Genomic DNA, 18,318 nt, shown 5'->3' with positions numbered 1-18,318 from the left:
GTGAGGGTCTGCATGGCATAAGCCTTATGAGGAGCAGCTGAGGGAACTAGGGTTGTTTAGCCTGGAGAAGAGAAGGCTGAGAGGAGACCTCATCACCACCTACAACTACCTCAAGGGAGCTTGTAGAGAGGTGGGTGCTGGTCTTTTCTCCCAGGTGATGGAGGATAGAACAAGGGGAAATGGCACCAAGCTGTGCCAAGGGAGGTTCAGGTTAGAGATAAGGAGGAAGTTCTTTACTGAGAGGGTTGTCAGAGGCTGGAACAGGCTGCCCAGGGAGGTGGTGGAGTCACCATCCCTGGATGTATTTAAAGAGCGGCTAGACGAGGTACTTAGGGATATGGTTTAGGGGGTAGACAGGAGTTGTTGGACGTGATGATCTCAGAGGTCTTTTCCAACCGAGCGATTCTGTGATTCTTTGATAAGCTTTCATCCTAGAACTCTTGGAAAATAATACATACTGAGGATTTGAGCTTCTATTAATCGTTGTTTATTGACATATCACAGTCAGATTTCCAAAGAGGGAGTTCTCTGTTCTGCTATAATTGTACACAGAGAAGAAAGCCCTTACTATGGTTTTACAATGAAAACTAACACAGAATTAGTATAACAAAGAAACAGTGGAGAAAAGTGTAAAGTAACAGCAATAGAATGGTGTAATAAATATGTAGAATTAGGTATCTTTAAGGTATCCAAATACATAGCTGCAGCTTTGGTTGCATGAAGAGAGGAAGAAAAATATTTCAGCCTCAAAATTCACATTTTAAGTACGCATATTTTTGCTTTTGATATCACGCCTTCAAATACTTTTAAGTTATCAACTGGTAACTATTGTCGTCTAACCATGATCTTAAGAGTGAGAAGACACATCAAAAGAGAATTAAGGCAATGACAGCAATCAGTGCAAATCAGAAAAGTCCCAGGGAAGGATGAAATCTGACATTTGCTTCAAGCACCAAGACGCAATGGGGGCATAGGAAGAAAATTATTAAGGGAATCAGGTTTAGAGCATGAAAGCAAGACACAGTATGTCACCCTTCCTTTGTTTTTCTGTGACAGTTTGTTTTTCTGTGACAGTTTTCATATTTTTCCTGTGAGACAAGTTGTATAAATGAGTTTGGGTTCAGTCTGGGAGAGGTTGTGTTATTGTTTTTTTTTTTAGGACTTTATTAGTGCATTAAAAATAATCTATCAATACTGGACAGCCAACAAACTGTGAATGTGCATTCACAGAACTGTTAACTAAATTCTGGTCATAGGCTGAAATTATGTTGCTATTTCCTTATATGCATTTCAATAAGCAGCTCCGGGAAGAATTAAAAAACTGAGATTTAAGTCACAGCATGACATGTATAGATATGAAAGGGTTTTCTTTTTTATAATCATTAAGGGAAGGAAAAAAAATAGACTTGCTTTCAAACTGAACACTGAATTTGTGATAAACCATTTTTTAATTTGTAAGCTAAGCAAAACTGATCTGATATTTATTGAAAAACAAGCAATCTGTTATTTTAAAGAAATAAAATGACACTAGGAGGGCTATTTTTAAGAATAAACAAAACTGAATTAATTTTATAATTTCAATTCAGAATATAATTCTAATAAAATTCAGGACTAGGTTCTGAATACAACCCACAAAATATTAAAGTTGCCTGATGGCAAACAGAAAGAACAGTGCCTGCCAAATGTCACTGAAGGTGTGCCTCACAGTGAGCCTTGCAACCTTTCAGATCAAGTGGGATGCCAGCTTTCAAAAGGACGTAGGTGGTGCTTCACCAGCGTGTCACAACAGGACTACCTACACCATGGCAAGGGCACTGCCCAAATTAAGGTAAGCAAAATCAGTCATCTGCTCCCTTTGCTGAAAATTTAACAGACAAGCAGATGCTAAAACACATACCCTCACCCGCCTAGATTCCTCCCTCTGAAAAAGTGCAGATTGTTTGTTCGTCTCCCTGACCATATACTGCTTTTGGATAGACATTCAGCTTTCCTGTGCTCAAGAAAACAACCAGCAGATTCAGAAATACCCTTTTCTGTAGCCAAATTGTGCTTAGTGATGCCAAGCAGATCCTGAATGTGTGCTTAATCTCACTACTGTTCCAGCAGGATAATTTTCTAGACCTAGCACTGTAGATCCTCACATTTCTAAAAGGCTAAAATATTTACAAGGCTTATCTAAGCCTCTTCATTTACCTCTCTATCTCATTTCAGCATACTTGTATTGGAAAATTTTATTCTCCTAATAATTTTTAAAATAAAGAACATATTTCCCAATCTGGAAGCCATTAATCTAGAAGTCTCACAACTAATTGTCAAAGTCCTACTATAAATTTTCTTTGTTGAATTTGAAGACTGTATGATCTTCATTAGTGTACTATAGGTAATTCTCTTCTGCAGAGTTTAAATGAGAATTTTAATTTTCTTCTCTCGAGTACCTTTTTAACTGTTTGTATAATTGTGTTCATACTGGATTAAACAACTTCAAATGACCTAAAAAATTCCTCTATTAAATTGCAGGTGGGAAGACAAGTCCAATGCTTTTGTTCTTTTACTATGGATTCCAGCAGGAGAAAATGTAGGTAGGAGCTACTTCTGAAAATCCTGAAATGCCTCTAAAATCAGAGTTGCGTGCTCTCAAAATTGGGTTTAAATCTTTTAAGGGTGACCCTGGAAGGGTTACTGGGGAGGTAATAACTATTTAAATTGGACAAAACCCCATGAACTGGTGCATAAATATATGCTGCAGAAACAGACTAAAAAAATTGAGTTTTGGAGAGCACGGAGGTAGAATATAAGCAGTTATGAAAAAAATGTGGAGTCACTTTTTTCTTAGGTAATCAACAACATATTCTTGACTCTAGAAGTGAATGTGGTAATGTTTATTCAACAACTGAGATGTAAATGACAATTTTATTAATTGCATTGGGCATGTTTGTTTAGTTGGGAGGATGGGGATTTTCCTCCCTGTTTCCTCTTATATAGGGACAGGGACAGATTCAGCTTCACTGAAATGAATAGATGCCCCAGAGTGAGATTTTGATCCACCCTTTATTCTCCACAAAAGAGTTGGTTTTTCTGACCTAGAAATGGCAATTAAGGAAGAATATGTAAAATACCATTGATTTATTAGATATTTATCGGCTATGTATTGATCAATTAAAGATGCATTTTAAACATCTGTGTCAACAAGGATCACATTAAAGGTGATCACATTTTAGGGATCTGGTTTTTATTGTTACTCCATCCCAGCATGGTATACTACATCTATTTAAAAAAAGACATTAATTGATTTTGTGTTTATATTTATTGTCAGCAATACATTAGTTATGTAAAAATAACCCAGACGAAAATGTAAGACTTGTTACATTTTCACATGATCTGTATTAACTGAATAAAGCTTAGTGACAATATACACAAATTTGCAGTAGTTGTACGTAAACATTTTGTGCATTAAAAAAGAAATATAATTTAAAAAATAAAAATGCATTACACAATTTACAAATTAACATTAACAAAAAAAGGTAAACATTCCTCAGACAGCTGCCTCCTTGTTCTACAAAATAAATATTCAAGTAAATTAAGTTAGGCAAAATAAACTCTTAACTTTGGGTGAGCACAATTTTCATAAAGGTAAAAAGACAGATTTCCATTTCATTCAAGGTATGTTTTACAGTGATTTATACACAGAGATTTTAAATTTGTCTCTTCAGATTGTAATATTGAAAAACAAACTTTATTACATTTTGTCAGGAGGAAGGGAGTCTCAAAATTGATGCTTTATACCAAATATAAACAAGCTTGTGCATTTGCATCAAAGCTTCAAAAAGAAACTGCTCCAGGACTCCAAGCAGACACAGTAATCTAGAAACTACAGACTTAAAAAGGAAAATACAAACCACCACATCAACAGGAAAATGTCTACTTTGCTATTTTCTGAATGGATTAGTTGATCACTGGAAACATTACTTTCACAAACTAACAATCTACAGTAGTGGCTGCTTTAGGCACTGGATTTGTAGAAGCACTCTGATTTTTTAGAGCAAATTGCTTTTCATTCTAAACTGATAATTCACCTATTACTTATTTCTGTTTCAATGCTAAAGGGCTTAATCATTTTTGCAACTTATAGCTCTGCATACAATTTCAGCCCTCCTTACAGAATAATATTTTTTTCTTGATAACAAAGGAAGCCATTCTGGCTTCAAATTTCTGTGCACTTTCTTTGTAAAAAAAAATAATAATAAAAATGCACTGTAGTTTTTAAATGCAGCACTAGTATGATGCAGATTTGCACCAGCAAAATTCACTGACCAGATATAAAATGTAACGTGTACTAAAATACTTGTATGGATTTCAAAGGCCAAACATACTTAAAAAACCTCTGATCTCTTTCTTCGTTTGTCCATTTTACATAATGAGAAAAAGGAGATGGCATACTTTTAGCTTCAAGTTACTAAATTCCTAGATTTAGACATAAAAATCTTCAAGGCAAGAACTAGGAAACAGCTCCTGCTAAGACCAGCCAGTATAAGTAAAGATGACTCGTTGCCAATGAAAGAAACCCTGTTCCCTCAATTCTGTATTGGTCCAATACTATTTGACAATACAGAATCAGACTTTTTTAAAGTACAGAAATCATTGTTAAGTGTTATGTCTCCACACGATAGTTATCATTCTTTAACACTTTATAACTTTTCTATGTTATTTACTTTTCATGTATCTGACAAAATTGAAATCAACTAGGTTTTTCTAGTTTTCTACTCAAGAATGCTGAAGAAATTAAAATCATCAAGATTTGTTTATTTTGGTTTGGTTTTCTCCTCTATGGACCTTTACAAAATTATGTAAGACTGAAGCTCCCAGTCCTGCAACACGCATATGAATGAGCCACTGCTGTGGCTTTGGGCCATGGCACTTCACCAGCTGCAGCTGGATCAAGGTATGAAATGAGAAATTAAACCTGTACAAAAGATTGTTACTATTGTTCCTCTCTGCTCATCATTCCCACTTGGGGAATACTTATGCAGTGGGAGGAAGGTAATTTTCTTGATGCATTAACATAACATTGGTAATATAAGTTATTTAAGTTAAAGCAGGACCGTAATCTCTCTTGAACATTCACAAATTGGACATTACTTCCAAGAATTATTCTACATGGAACAAAAGTAGGTATTTCTAAGGACTGATGTTACCCATTGATGTCCATGAGAGTCTTGTCATTGATTTCAACAGATCTGGGCCAAAGTTTGCAAAGCTACAGCTTTCTTCAGTGTGCAAAAACTGGTGCTTCTTGAGTAAATAGAGTGATGAGTAGGCAGAAATGGTTTAGGTTATAAAAAAGACCTGAGAACCTAATATTGAACTTTATATAACAATTATTTTTGAGAGGTTGCCTGATAAAGTTTTGTATTGCTTAGTAGTGGCACAGTCACATATATGATCAGGCTACACATAGAAGCCATTTGATGAGAATAACTCTTCTCAGGTCACGAATCACATCTGTAACAGGCATGTAGGTACAGTGGCAAGTCAATGAGCTTCATGTCGGAAGTGTAACACTGAAAAGCCGTAAGCATGGAAGAGGTTAACAGTGAGTTTTTATACTGCCAGAGTTTTTTTAAGTCATGAGTATTAAAATGGCAGAAATATTGATCTTATTGTTTACTTGCCAGTACACTCAAGAGTTTAACTGAATAATTAAAATAGTCTATCCAATTATCCTAATTAGAAAAAAACAAAAGGGCTCTGAGTATTGCACTGTTAGCAACAGTGAAAACACTCTCACTAAAAGAAGGAAAACAAAAAGCAAAACAATTTTATTTTAGTTGAACAAAAAAATAGCTTTTTAGACAGTAAATATGTCACTCAAGATTACAGGGCAACCACTTTTCTTTTTCTTTTTTTTTTTCTAACAAAGTTAACAAATATAAAAATCTAGTCATAAACAGCCTTCAAAGTACAATTAGAAACCAGCAGGACAATCTATACCAGTATAGGTAGATGGGGCAAGAAACTAGACACTTGTATTACTGCCATGATATAGACTACAAATGGCCGCTGTGACAAGGAACGGTGTGTACAGTACACATCATTAGCCGATTCCATCCAGTCGCAGTCCAAACCGAATGCTACTCTCTTCAGGATTCAAGACTGGTCTACTTGACACTCCTTGCACAAGATACATCATAATCCTTTCTGAAAAGAGGCAATTTCTATGGCAATACTAGTTAAGTGCATTTCATGCTGCACTAATATAGTGCAAAAATTTGCCTTACATGTAGCAAAAATGATGCAGGCAACAGTTTGAGTTAGAGAAAGTAGAAACGTATTGTAACATTTACAATGGTTGTTTTTGTTTTTTTTCCAGAAAGCAACTGCTAGAAAATACTGAATCTGAGAATGCCTCCTTTCTGGATGTACATATGAGGCCTTTACACTTTGGAGTGATAACAGGACAGAAGTTTTGCAAGTGAGTCATTGCCCTCTGAAATGCAGTTAAACACAAGTTATCAACAACTGGCAAACTGTTGAACTTGCTCAGTGGGTTAATCCCAAATAAAAGTTAATATTATACTAAGCACTAAAATGCTCTTTAACAAGTATATAATCTGATAGAGTAATACATATGGTTCAACTGCATATATATGTTATGCTTGAATATAAAGAGTCATAGACAGGTTGGTACAAACTCTTCATGCGTACTGATTATACTTGGTTAATGGTGCAGGGGCTTCCAACTGTTAATGCTATGTCAGCTACAGTATTCTGGAGACTGAAGTGGTGTTTATAGTTTGTAAGATTGAGGAAAGACCACAAATCTCCAACTGCAGTGTCTATTAAAGTAAGTCTGCCAGATTCCTTAGTGCTGATGGTCTAAAGTAAAGCAATAATACCTTGACATCCATCCTTCTTTATCTATGGCGCAGTTACAAAAAAAAAGAAAAAGTCAAAACATTTAATCCACTCCATAGAAAATCCCTGTGGCTTTGGATACCTTCTTATTTCAATCCATTAATTTAGACTCCATTTGTCACCACGAGAAGTTATTTTTTACATATCTGCATCTCCATCGTAAGCCAAGGTTAAAGGTTTCAGTCGGTTGTTCTGCCTTCTCTGGGGCTTCTTTGGCTTTTTGCTGAAACAATAAGATAATTTGTAAATACACCAAGAAAGTAGTAACATACAAAGATGGATTTCAGTCTTAAATGAAAGATGAGTGTGCTGTTTTAAGACAATGCACTTGGTTGTTCATTTGTAAAAGCTATAACCCTAAAACTTTCACTTGGATAAGCATTTAGCTCTTTATCAACCCAAAGCAACAACTAATTCGGAGCTCAGTTGTTCAGAAACAGGCAGTTACGGCGCTGATGTGACTTGATGAAATCCTTGGCAGGTACTCCTGCAAGATCAGTCAGCACTGAGAAGAACCCAGAGCCTGCAGTGCCATATTTGGTCATGTAGCAAAGCCACAATCAGGTTCTTTTAAATTATATGACTCAAATTTTAAACCTCTCTTGACACATTAAGGGTTTCCACAGGAAAGTTCCATCTTTTGATTAGTTCTGTGTTATTACACTTACTGGAATGACTACAGTTCATTCTAGATGTTATAATCAAACCAGCCATAAATAGCAGGGATATGGTTGTTAGCCATAACCATTCCCTGTCTAGCCATGAATTAGATTTTAATCCAGCAGTATTTCCAATCCATTTGATATAGTTTTAAAAAATTACCAAGCCAAAGAAAAATGGATATTTATGCATGCTTTAGTACTTGTTTTCTTTTAGAGTGTAATATCAGCATTTCTTTAAATCAGGCCTGTACATCCTCAGCCTTGTCCAAAACCTTACCTCAGCTATGTCACTTCAGCTGCCCAAATCTAAATCTTTGCTACCAAACCAGTTGTTACAGTGGCTTGCAGTGGCCACAGATTCCAGTCTGAAGAATCTGCAGTGGAGTTGTATGCTAATGGATTTTCTTTTCCTCAGAAAATAAAAGATTTTTTTTCCCTTACTTAGACAGAAGTGAGATTTTGGGGAAGGTTTACTAAAAAAGCAAACAAATCTAGAAGCCCTTCAAATACCAACAGATGCAGTACAACCAAGAGCCTGATGTGTATGACCACACTTCCCTTACCTTCCCCCTGCATAGTCATTTGGATCAGAAATTCCAAACAGGACCTAGAAAACCTCAGGGAGTGCATTCACGAAGGTAACTTATTCTTGCCAAAAAAGTCTTTGCTTTCACATGCACTAAGATTTTTCAACAAAATATTATTTCATGTATGAAAAACATATGAGAAAGTTTTCAGACTGTTTCTAGTTGTGTATCTCTATATTCTGCCAAATATCAAATTTGTCTGATTACTATATATCGTTCTTGCTATTTCTCTCTGCATTTTGTGATACAGACACAATGAAATTCTCATGGATACGGTACATTCTTAACAGCTATAAACTGAGCAAAATTAAACTATATGCTAAGCTACCCCATATTTGTAAGAAGTTCTTCTAATCTAAGGAAAGCATGTATTTATCCGTCATCTAGACTACAAGGAGAGTCCACTAACCTGAGCTTGGACAAAAGGATGTGGAAAATTAAACACTTCAGTTCACAGCAGAGACTGCAGTTTCTACAGCGGCAAATGTAAATGCTTGCATTACAGTATGTGTGGGACTGCTTGTTTGTAAATAATTAAAGAACTCACCAGGCTAGATAGATCATAGAAACAATAAAGATGAGTAAAACAAATGCACCAGCAGCTACACCATAAACCCAGGTCTTCAGCCTCCCATCTAAAAGGAATGAATGTTAGTCAGTAGTGTCTGAGTTAGTCTTGTTGAATTATTAGTTCTGATATAGCATAGAAATACTTTTATAATCCAAAACAAATGCCTTCACTAACAATTACAGCTTAATAAGAGTAAATACTATTAAAACAACTGAGCAATAACTTCTCTGTGCACTTCTGTTCTGCTTTTCAGCCAAAGTCTGGATAATCCAAATGGAGCCGAGATGTGGGACAGAGGCAGAAAGTGAGACCCCCAGAAACCCAGCCTCTGGGCCTGCTGGTAGTGCGCAGTCCTTCGGTGTGATCACATGGCAGCTTATCAGCCTGGGACTCATTTATGCTGTTAGCATCATTTTCCATTCTAGCTCTGGTAAATCAATCTGCCTGTTATTTTAATTCTTGTTGCTATTTAATTTTATATTTGTAAATACCTTTAGCATGTTTTACCACATCTATACCTTAACTGCATAGACATAACTTTCACTACTGCATAAAATAATAATTAATCAATTTATTCCCCTGATACTTTTACAGGAGGTTAGCTGGCCTTGTTGCACCTCCTTGACAGTGAAAATTCCATAAAAATAAGAATTATTTCATTTACAAGTGACAAAATTTTTATTTTATGAAGTCGTGTATATTCTCAATGTAAGCAAATGCAGCTAAAATTGTTCTGACCAAATCTTTATTACTTCCTGATACCTATGTAGAACAAAAAGGTATCAATGCAGTTGATGCTTCTACAATGTATTAATAGCAAAAAATTAGTCAGACTGACTTCACTTAGATTCACAGTAGTGCTCTCTATTACTCTGCAGTTAAATTCAGGCTTCGTTTTCTCTAGAAATGCAAAGTCTTGCAGTCCTGTGAACAACTTTTTCAAGGCTAACCAATAGAAAAACATTCTAGCTTCATTACATTAATGAATCTAATGAAACATTATAACTGACAATAACTGATATAACTGAAATAATTGATCCATTAAAGATGAATTGAACAGTAGATTGGAACTTACATAGCCAATGATTGATATAATAATACAAATGAGAGGAATTCAGGCTTCAGTACTGGAAAGAGGTTAGTTTCTTCTCTCTGCTTATTTACATTGGCAAATGGAAGGGTTTTCAGGTTGTTTTGGATTTGCTTGTTTTAAAATAGTATTATTTCCTTGAAAGACAAGACTGGCATTACCTTGTGTATGGATTTATTTATTTTTGTCAAAGCAGAGAACTCCGTTAATGCAGTCATTCCTATCATGCAACTACAGGAATCTAACTCAGGCTTTCTGAATTCCCCCTGGACAGATTATTTCTAAGTATATCAGGGAATTGACATCCCAAACTCTTCTGGTTTGGGTAATACATCAGCACAGACACTTGAGGAGGATAGTTTTAGTATTTCTGGAACTGCAATATAATTTTTTTAAGTTTCTTTTTCCCAGTCCTGGAATTAGAACAATCAAGCATAAATCTCATCTGAAGTGCAAAATGTTCACTTGCTTTCACATTTGCTCATACCTTTAGCGGATAAAATATTAGTTCTCTCAAATACCATTGTTATTATCTGAGCTGAGCTGTTTCCTTCCTAACTTGAGTTACTGGGAAATTGTTGAGTTTTCATGAAATCTCTCCACTGCTCCTTGCTCCAAAAACCATGTCTGAGCTCACATGAGCACCCACATTCCTAAATAGTTGAAAGGTGACTGTCTGACTTTTGCTTATTTTCAGCACTCTGTCTGCTAGAACCCACCTTCTGGCATTTTCAAGTGGAGTTAGCTAGAATGATTAAAAGATAACATCATTGGTAAGATTCTATTTTTTTTAAAGGAGGACCAGAAAAGCTTAGTTTTCTTTTTATTTATTTATTTATTGTGGATTAAAGTATTAACTAATTTGAGTAAAGATAATTTTATTGCAAGTATAAAATATAGTATCCAAGTACAAATAACCATAAATACTAGTAGAACAAGTGGGATTTAACAAGTATTTCTAACCTGAATGTGATTTAATCTGCTTATTAGAAGTATTGCAATACTTAGAATTCTTAGAATTTGAAGTTCTCAATTTGCAGCATTTTACAGATTATGCATGTAAAGATATTATTTTCAATTTTCAGATTCATAGCATGAAACATTCATTAAAGGTTTAGAAAGAAATGAACACTAATACACAGTTGTGTTAGAATATTTAGCTCTATGTGATTTAAAAAACACTTAAGATAACCAATTGCTCTCTTAATATAATTAAAATTTTGGGCAAACATCATATCTCTTTATGTGAAAGTAATCTGTTACTTAAAGTTTTGTTTATCTCAATGCTTAATAGTACTAGGAAATATTTACTGAAATCTGTTTATATGATGGACTCCATAAAGCATTTTTGATGGGATAATTGTCTTACAATATATTTCCTGACATTCTTGCACATAAGTCCTTGCTCAGCTCTAAAGAACGTGGTTCATCATAAAAGCAAATATTGCCTATAGAGACTTAGAGCATGTCTATGCTAAATATCAATGATATGGTTAGCTCTTTAACAGGAATTAGTTTATATATGGATATGGAAGAAAGGCATTAACGTATCTATACTGATTGTTTTCCTACAACTTACACTACAGCTGCAAATTTTAGGCAGCCCTTACCCTCTGCAGTATTCGGTGCTACCTTTTCACTCCTCTGTTAGCATTATTATTGGTTGAGACAGCATAACCTAATATCCTGGCTTGCAACTTTGCAGCCATGTCCCTTCTAAAGTCACATTTCAAATAGCTTCTGTGAATTTTAACAGGTAGAAGGAATTAAAAGGAAATCTTCTGCAATACAAGATTTCCTTGAATACACTGATGGAGTAGCTGAGAAGGCTAGGGGTTTGCTTATGTCTCTTCCATTATTTTCAGTCAGTGCAGATGGCTGTCTTCTTAAATGAAGACTTAAGGGTTTTTATTTTCTTCCTCAGCATCACAAAAATATAAATGTCAGATCCTGCAGCAGTACTTAGCATTAAGAACTGCTCATTGCATGACTTCACCTGGCCCAAAAGGCTGTAGAAACCAGGTCCTTCCTCGTCCTGACTGGTTACTGGAGGGCTGGGTAGGGTTCACAGCTCGACTGGTTTTCACATCTCCCTTCTTGTCCTCCATGGTGGGGATCACCACCACTGGTATGAGAGTGCACTGTTCGAGTGTGCCATCAGAGGACATAACTTCAGTGTATCCATCTTCACAACTGCATGTTCTAGTCTGTGGGGAACAAGTGTTTTACACTGTGTAGCAGAAAAACACAGTTTTCTGTGAGCTGTAAAGCATAACAACATGGCTGACTGGAAGAGGACAGTTTTGATCTGTGCTAGCCTGGAGAGTACCTCTTCATATATTTTTAGGCAGGTTCATATCAAATCAACAGAGACTATTCAAACTTTAATCAAAAGGTATAAAATGGTCTGAGGTTGATTTTAACAAATTAATGGTTAGCAAAATCTCTGAAAGTACTTTTTGTTGGCATAATCTTTGTAATGCAGAGAGATGAGTGGGAAGCCCTCACAGGGGCATTTTATGCTCCAATGCAGTAGCACATACCTCACTGCAGTAAGCATGGGGTTGACTGCACGGTGGGTTACATGACCTGTCAGCATCTGGTTGGCGCATCACTAAACAGCCCCCTGTAGGACAGAAAATCATATTTTGACATGGTAATACTTCACCACTGATGAAATTACTGATGTCATTACTCACTACAGTATGTCATGAATTTTAATTTCATTGCTAATTTGAATTTAAGAGTCCTTCTCTTATTCCAAGGTGAAGGATAACTGGTGTCAAGTATTTCCTTATAGGTAGAGAAAGGATACAGTACATGTATTTGCATTCACATGCATTTTAGGGAACTAATATTTGGCAAGTGAAACTTTTTTTCCCCTTTGTTCCTTTGGTGGATTGCTCAAAAGAGTTTAAATGTTTTGTTGTGCTTCAGAGAACAGATTTTGGTTCTCTAGGGCTCTCCTTATGACTTATGTATTAAAACTGAGGCCACAGAGAAAAGAAAGTGTATTTTTTTTATTTATAACTTTGCCTATTAAACTGAAAACAAACTACTTATCCAGTTTATGAACAGAGACCTGTTTTCTGCTGCTCCTCCATAGTAACTTTTACACATGCTATAGCTTTGCCTCTTATGAAGCCACACTTCATGCTAGTCTAAGACAGATTTTTCAGAAGGAAAGAAGATTACCAGAAAAGCACTTACTGAATGCTATGATACTGATGATATAGCGGGTTTCAGTCTTTTTATACAGTCCTACAGCTTCATGTACAGTGCAGTTATTGTTATGGACCAACACATGAAATCAGGCTTTCACTATCATTTCAGCCAGAATCACTTTAAAAGACATTTAGAATCAGTTTGAATTTATCTGGGTTTTCTTCTACATGATATGCATCATGTAGTCTAAAAGTTATACTGCTACAGGATGACTTATCTTGCATCTCTCAAATTAGTAACTATTTTATACTGGTGTGAGATGATTATGAAATCCTGATAGCTGAGGTTGGTCATGGCCATAGCAGATGCAGTTAGATGTGGTTACATAGATCCAAGTGTTAATGGGATGGCTGATGAAGAACAAAGAAAACCCTGCTGTTGCCATAAGTTTTTTCCCACTCCCAAAAAGAAAAATCATACATCCTAGCATACAAATCACATGCCTGTGGGAATCTATGTAATAAAATATCAGTCATCCAAGGAAGCTGCAGAAGGAAAGAGTTGCCTCATCGCCCACGGGAAACAACACCTTCAAGTAAAAAACAACTATTCAGCACAATAATAGCATGCAAGTAAGTAAATAAAGGCCTTAAAATACCAACAGGACTCAAAAAAAATTAATAATGCCTGAATTAAAATACACTATGTTAGAGTCAAATTGCAGAAATAAGGCAGGAAAGAAACACAGTAATGAGAAATATGGGTTGATTCTAGATCAAAATAGGTAATTGTCATTTAAATCAATTTTGTATATGCAGTTTGAGCTCTTAAATAGTGTAGTTTACACAAACCACTTTCAAATAAACATTCAAATGTAAATTACAACCTGATTCATTACTGTATGTGTCATGCAGAGAAGTTCTCGGAGAACATTAGACTTAAGTGCTTTGTTTAAAAACTATCAAGAACTATTAAAAATATAGCTTGCTTTGCATGGAAACTGGTGATTACATTGTGTGGAATTTAGTCTTCATTTCAAATCAGAAAGTTACTATAGATTTAAAACCACATACAAACAAATTTTGAAAAAACAGATACAATATAGGTCCGAGGTTAGTCTGTCTAGAAGGTCCTGTCATGAAAAATCTGTCAACAACACAGATTCGTACACTTGTCCTTCCTGGAATTTATCACATCACTGTATTCAATCACATCAGAACAATCTTATTTATGTGACTGACTAATTTATTAATATATTCTGATTTTAATATCTCAGAGCCATAATGGTCAAGATGCTATTTATTTTATAATCCTGTAAGACCTTTAATAGATAATATATTAATCTCAATAAGAATTCTTACTTAGAGTTTTACTTACCATCCAAGCATCTTAGTTAGGCAGGAAGCAATCAAGGTGCATAAATAATGCCCTATTGCATTTGTAGTGAAGATGATGCATTTTAATATTCTTACAGCACAAGGTGACACTTGCAAAAGAGACTTTGGGCTATCAAGTATTAATTCAAAGCTTTGTAAAAATAATACAGATATTTCATTTCTACTGTTTCAACAGACAGTAGTGGTGGATTCCATCATTAAGAAGTATTGTATTTGCAGTCCATGAATTAGAGCTCCCCTCCTGTGACTGACCTGTCAGGCATTGAGGATGTGCTTACAATCTCTAAGATTCTGTTACTATCACCTGGGCCAATACAAAAATTATTTAAATAAAAAATGAATAACTCTTATCTTAAATTAATCCCTAATACTGATAAATAGACTCATATAAAAAGATACTAAGTTTTTCTTGAATTCGGAGACCCCAGTCATTCTTAATTCATGGTGTTTTGTGCTTTGGTTTACATAAGAAGTAACTACATCCCGCAGCTGTCCACTGAAATATCCTGCTATAGGTTTATGTCATTGAAGTAAAGAAATAAACTTATATTAGCACATTTATTAGAATTTTATATTTTGTTATTTTAATGAGAGATATGATATATGCATGTTATCATCAAGCTTTGCATCTCTCTCTGCCTCTGTATAGGCGCTGAAATGAAGTTTAATACATAGAAGTTCCACTTGATGTAGGGCTTGAAATCTGAAACCCTAAATTCAGAGGTGTAAAAATGGCTATGGTAAAAAAAAAATAAATAAATATACACTGTAAAGCATTCCAAGTCCAGTACAGAAGATAACATTTATGTTTACTTTTAGCATTTCATACTGCATAATTCTGGAAGATAAATAACATCTTTAGTATACAAAACTGTGATGATTCAAGACAACAGCTCATTGATTCATACATCAGGAACAAGTGTGTTTAGCAGATTCTTTTAAAAAACAATATTTCCATTTGTTGTGAAAAGACATTATCCCCTTGTTTTACAGGCTTTTGTGTGTATATATAAAAAGAGTAGTTACCTGTGACATTTAAACCATCTGATCTTTGGCACCACACAGTTCGAGAAGATCCCTTCCATGGGCTCGCCATCCACTTGTATTCATAGCACTGGCCATCTACAGAGAGAACATTCACTGTTCAAGAAATTTGTTGACAAGATTTTAGGGTACCACTGGCAGCAGCCACACCCATCAGTAGACCATACTCATTATGTTTAACAGCTTTTATGGCTAAGTAGGTCCCTTCCTACTTCACCCAGCAACTTAGAAGGGTACACTGCACACATAGAGGCCCCAAGGTCTCCTGCATTTACTGAATACATAGAGAATAAACCAGATGTGTCCCAGACACTAACTATAATGGTTGTACACACTGCCCGTGGAGTAAGCCTAATGTAGTTAATGGTTGTGGCCCATCTGTTGGGCAAACCTCATTTAGGAGTCAGGTTCCTTTCCTGGTAACGCTGAGCTACAGTCAGTGCTCCAGTGCTTGGTGAAGTGGCCTGAGCTGCATCTGGCTTCACATCTCAGCTCTGCTATACACCTCTCTTACAGCCTGGGATAAATAATGAAGTCCTTCTGCACCTTAGCTGCCTTACAAATATAAAATTCCTTTTTGCCTGATGTGTCTGGCCTCTGAATGGACAAGAGATGCCTGTACAGGAAATGACTGTTCTTAGATACTTTGTCCACTATCATCAGTAAGCATGACTGAGACTTTTTAATGTCACTGTCATGCGGTTAACAACAGTTCAAAGGGTAGAGAAAAATCTAAATTTGATCATGTATCAAAACTTAAAGATTTCTTTTTTATTAATGTTATCAAGCAGAAAAATCAACTGTTTTTTCCATGTCATAAAAAGAAATTTCATTATTAAAAAATATCACCATTTCTCCAAAGATCATGTTTAATATAGTAAAATATGACAGTTAGCACTTGAGAGTTTTTCTGTTTACAGCTGATATCTGGAAAACAAAAATTTAAGTGTATTTCTACATCCATCAAATCCATATTTTCCTAAATTTGATACTATGAACAGAAAGAAAACAGAACTATTGTTCTTAGAGAACAACATGGCCTTATGTGTATTTCGGTGCTTACCGCTGCATGGTCTTGTCTCCAAGGCCTGTTCTGGACAGAGATGTTGATTCTCTAATTCCTGAACGATCACTGCCCGAGATCGGACTTGTATCCCTCCAAACCCAAGATCCTCACCATTAACACAGGTTAGCTGACAAAGGCTCCATTCTGACCACTCTCTCAAATAGCAGTCCCCTGTCAAACAGCAATTTTATAAGATGAATGTTCATCATATGTGAAGAGCTTTTTCCACTGAATGTGTCTTAGAAAAAAAAAGTCCAAATCTAGTTTCTTAATTTTCCTTCTTTATAGTTCCTTTCATTCTTCTTTTTGACATGACTTAAGAGAAGATAATATTTTGACACACTGAATATCTGTGCAGTAGAATACAGTAATAAAAAGATTATACAAAAACCTATTTGTTGTACAGCAGGGTAGTTTCCTGTAGCATTCCCACAAGATCACTCTCATTTTCAATTTCTGAGTAACATTCCATCAAATGTCTGGATTTTTGTTAATTTTAGGGTATTGCGCACTGTATGCTTTATGTTAAATTTATACATCTTGTTCACAAGTCTTCTTTAATCTTAGAAAGAGAAAACATTGACTAGTTTTAAAAAGATTAATTGCTGCTTATCCTCATGCAGAATTTCTCTAGACAGTAGAAGCAACTGCTGGAACATTTCTTGCAAGAGAGGGAAATAGGAAGGTCATTAAAATGTCTGCTCTGGCTATTTCATGTTAGGATAATAGAGATTTGTAGAATGCTATCTAATAGTGTAAAACTGAAAAATAAAATCATACTAATGACATTAATTAGCATGATTGACTAAACACCATTTATGGACGATATGAGGCAAACACAAAGAGACCATTTTGTTAAAACTGCAGTAGAAAATGGGACTAGACTGTGCACAGACTCATAAATAAACCTCTTACTTCTCATTATTTCAGTGAAAGTGCTATTAAAAATTCATGCTATCTTGCATTATACTGATGACAGATATAATCAGTACTGTGTTGACCAGATGCCTGATTAATGAAGGAATTTTATTTGCCAATGTTAGGAAAGCATGCAAAGAAATGAATAATTGAAGAACTGATGTATACATAATAGGAAAACAAGTAGTGATTTTTGGAAACATTAGTTGGAGTGTATCATTAGCACATCCCCACAGGGCAGTTATTCTTGCTGGCTAAATGTGAGATTGTGGAAGAACAGGTTCCTGCTCAGCAAAATTTTTAAAATAGCAGTAAGAAGCTATATTTTTATTTCATAAACATTTTCTTTTATAAACATGACTAACAAGAAAATATAACTACTGTACTGGAAAAAAATGCTGAGAAAGAGGAGAGCTGCAAGAGAAGAAAACCAGTACTAGTATGGAATGATAGCTACATTAGAACTGAAGGAGTTAATCACCACTCATGAAGATACATCACTAATGACTCTACTGAGCAGCAATATACTTCAAATTCCACAAATAGGTGTTTGAAATTAACTGGAAGGGTTTTACTGGAAACTAAACAGCTGCTATTGGCTCTTAAGCCTTCTCAGTATGAGGGTCATAGATGTGATCATTTATAACAGCTTCTTTGGATTCAGTCTACAAGGGCAATAATAGCGCATGTCAAGTTCAGTGAGTTAAACAGCTAGAAACAATTCATATTCTCTCAGAGATCAAAATATTAGTCTCATTTGGAATAGCCCCTTTAAACAAAAAAATAAGACTCCCTTACCTTAGATGCCCATAAAAGGCATCAAGTTCTTAGCCACTGTTAAAACTATTACTAGAGCTGTTAGGAGAGCTAAGCACTTAAAGCAAATATTTTGCTGTAAATCAACAC

General features: G+C 35.3%; 1 protein-coding gene across 1 annotated transcript in view; it reads right to left on the bottom strand.

The window, feature by feature from the left end:
• Positions 1-6,610: 6,610 nt before the first annotated feature.
• The window catches only part of THSD7A (thrombospondin, type I, domain containing 7A), a gene marked incomplete at its 5' end in the record, with an annotated part of 27,332 nt that continues 15,624 nt past the window's right edge, over positions 6,611-18,318 (bottom strand). The window contains 6 exons of the mRNA XM_010189457.1: positions 6,611-7,135; positions 8,709-8,796; positions 11,819-12,029; positions 12,366-12,448; positions 15,411-15,506; positions 16,492-16,665. Of these exons, the coding sequence (XP_010187759.1) occupies positions 7,051-7,135; positions 8,709-8,796; positions 11,819-12,029; positions 12,366-12,448; positions 15,411-15,506; positions 16,492-16,665 (737 nt within the window). The remainder of the gene's footprint in view (positions 7,136-8,708; positions 8,797-11,818; positions 12,030-12,365; positions 12,449-15,410; positions 15,507-16,491; positions 16,666-18,318) is intronic.

This window comes from Mesitornis unicolor, unplaced genomic scaffold (genome assembly GCF_000695765.1).
Source record: "Mesitornis unicolor isolate BGI_N332 unplaced genomic scaffold, ASM69576v1 scaffold51777, whole genome shotgun sequence".
Taxonomy (NCBI): domain Eukaryota; kingdom Metazoa; phylum Chordata; class Aves; order Mesitornithiformes; family Mesitornithidae; genus Mesitornis; species Mesitornis unicolor.
Note: the sequence above shows the minus strand (reverse complement) of the source record. Positions and strands in the feature narration are given on the sequence as shown.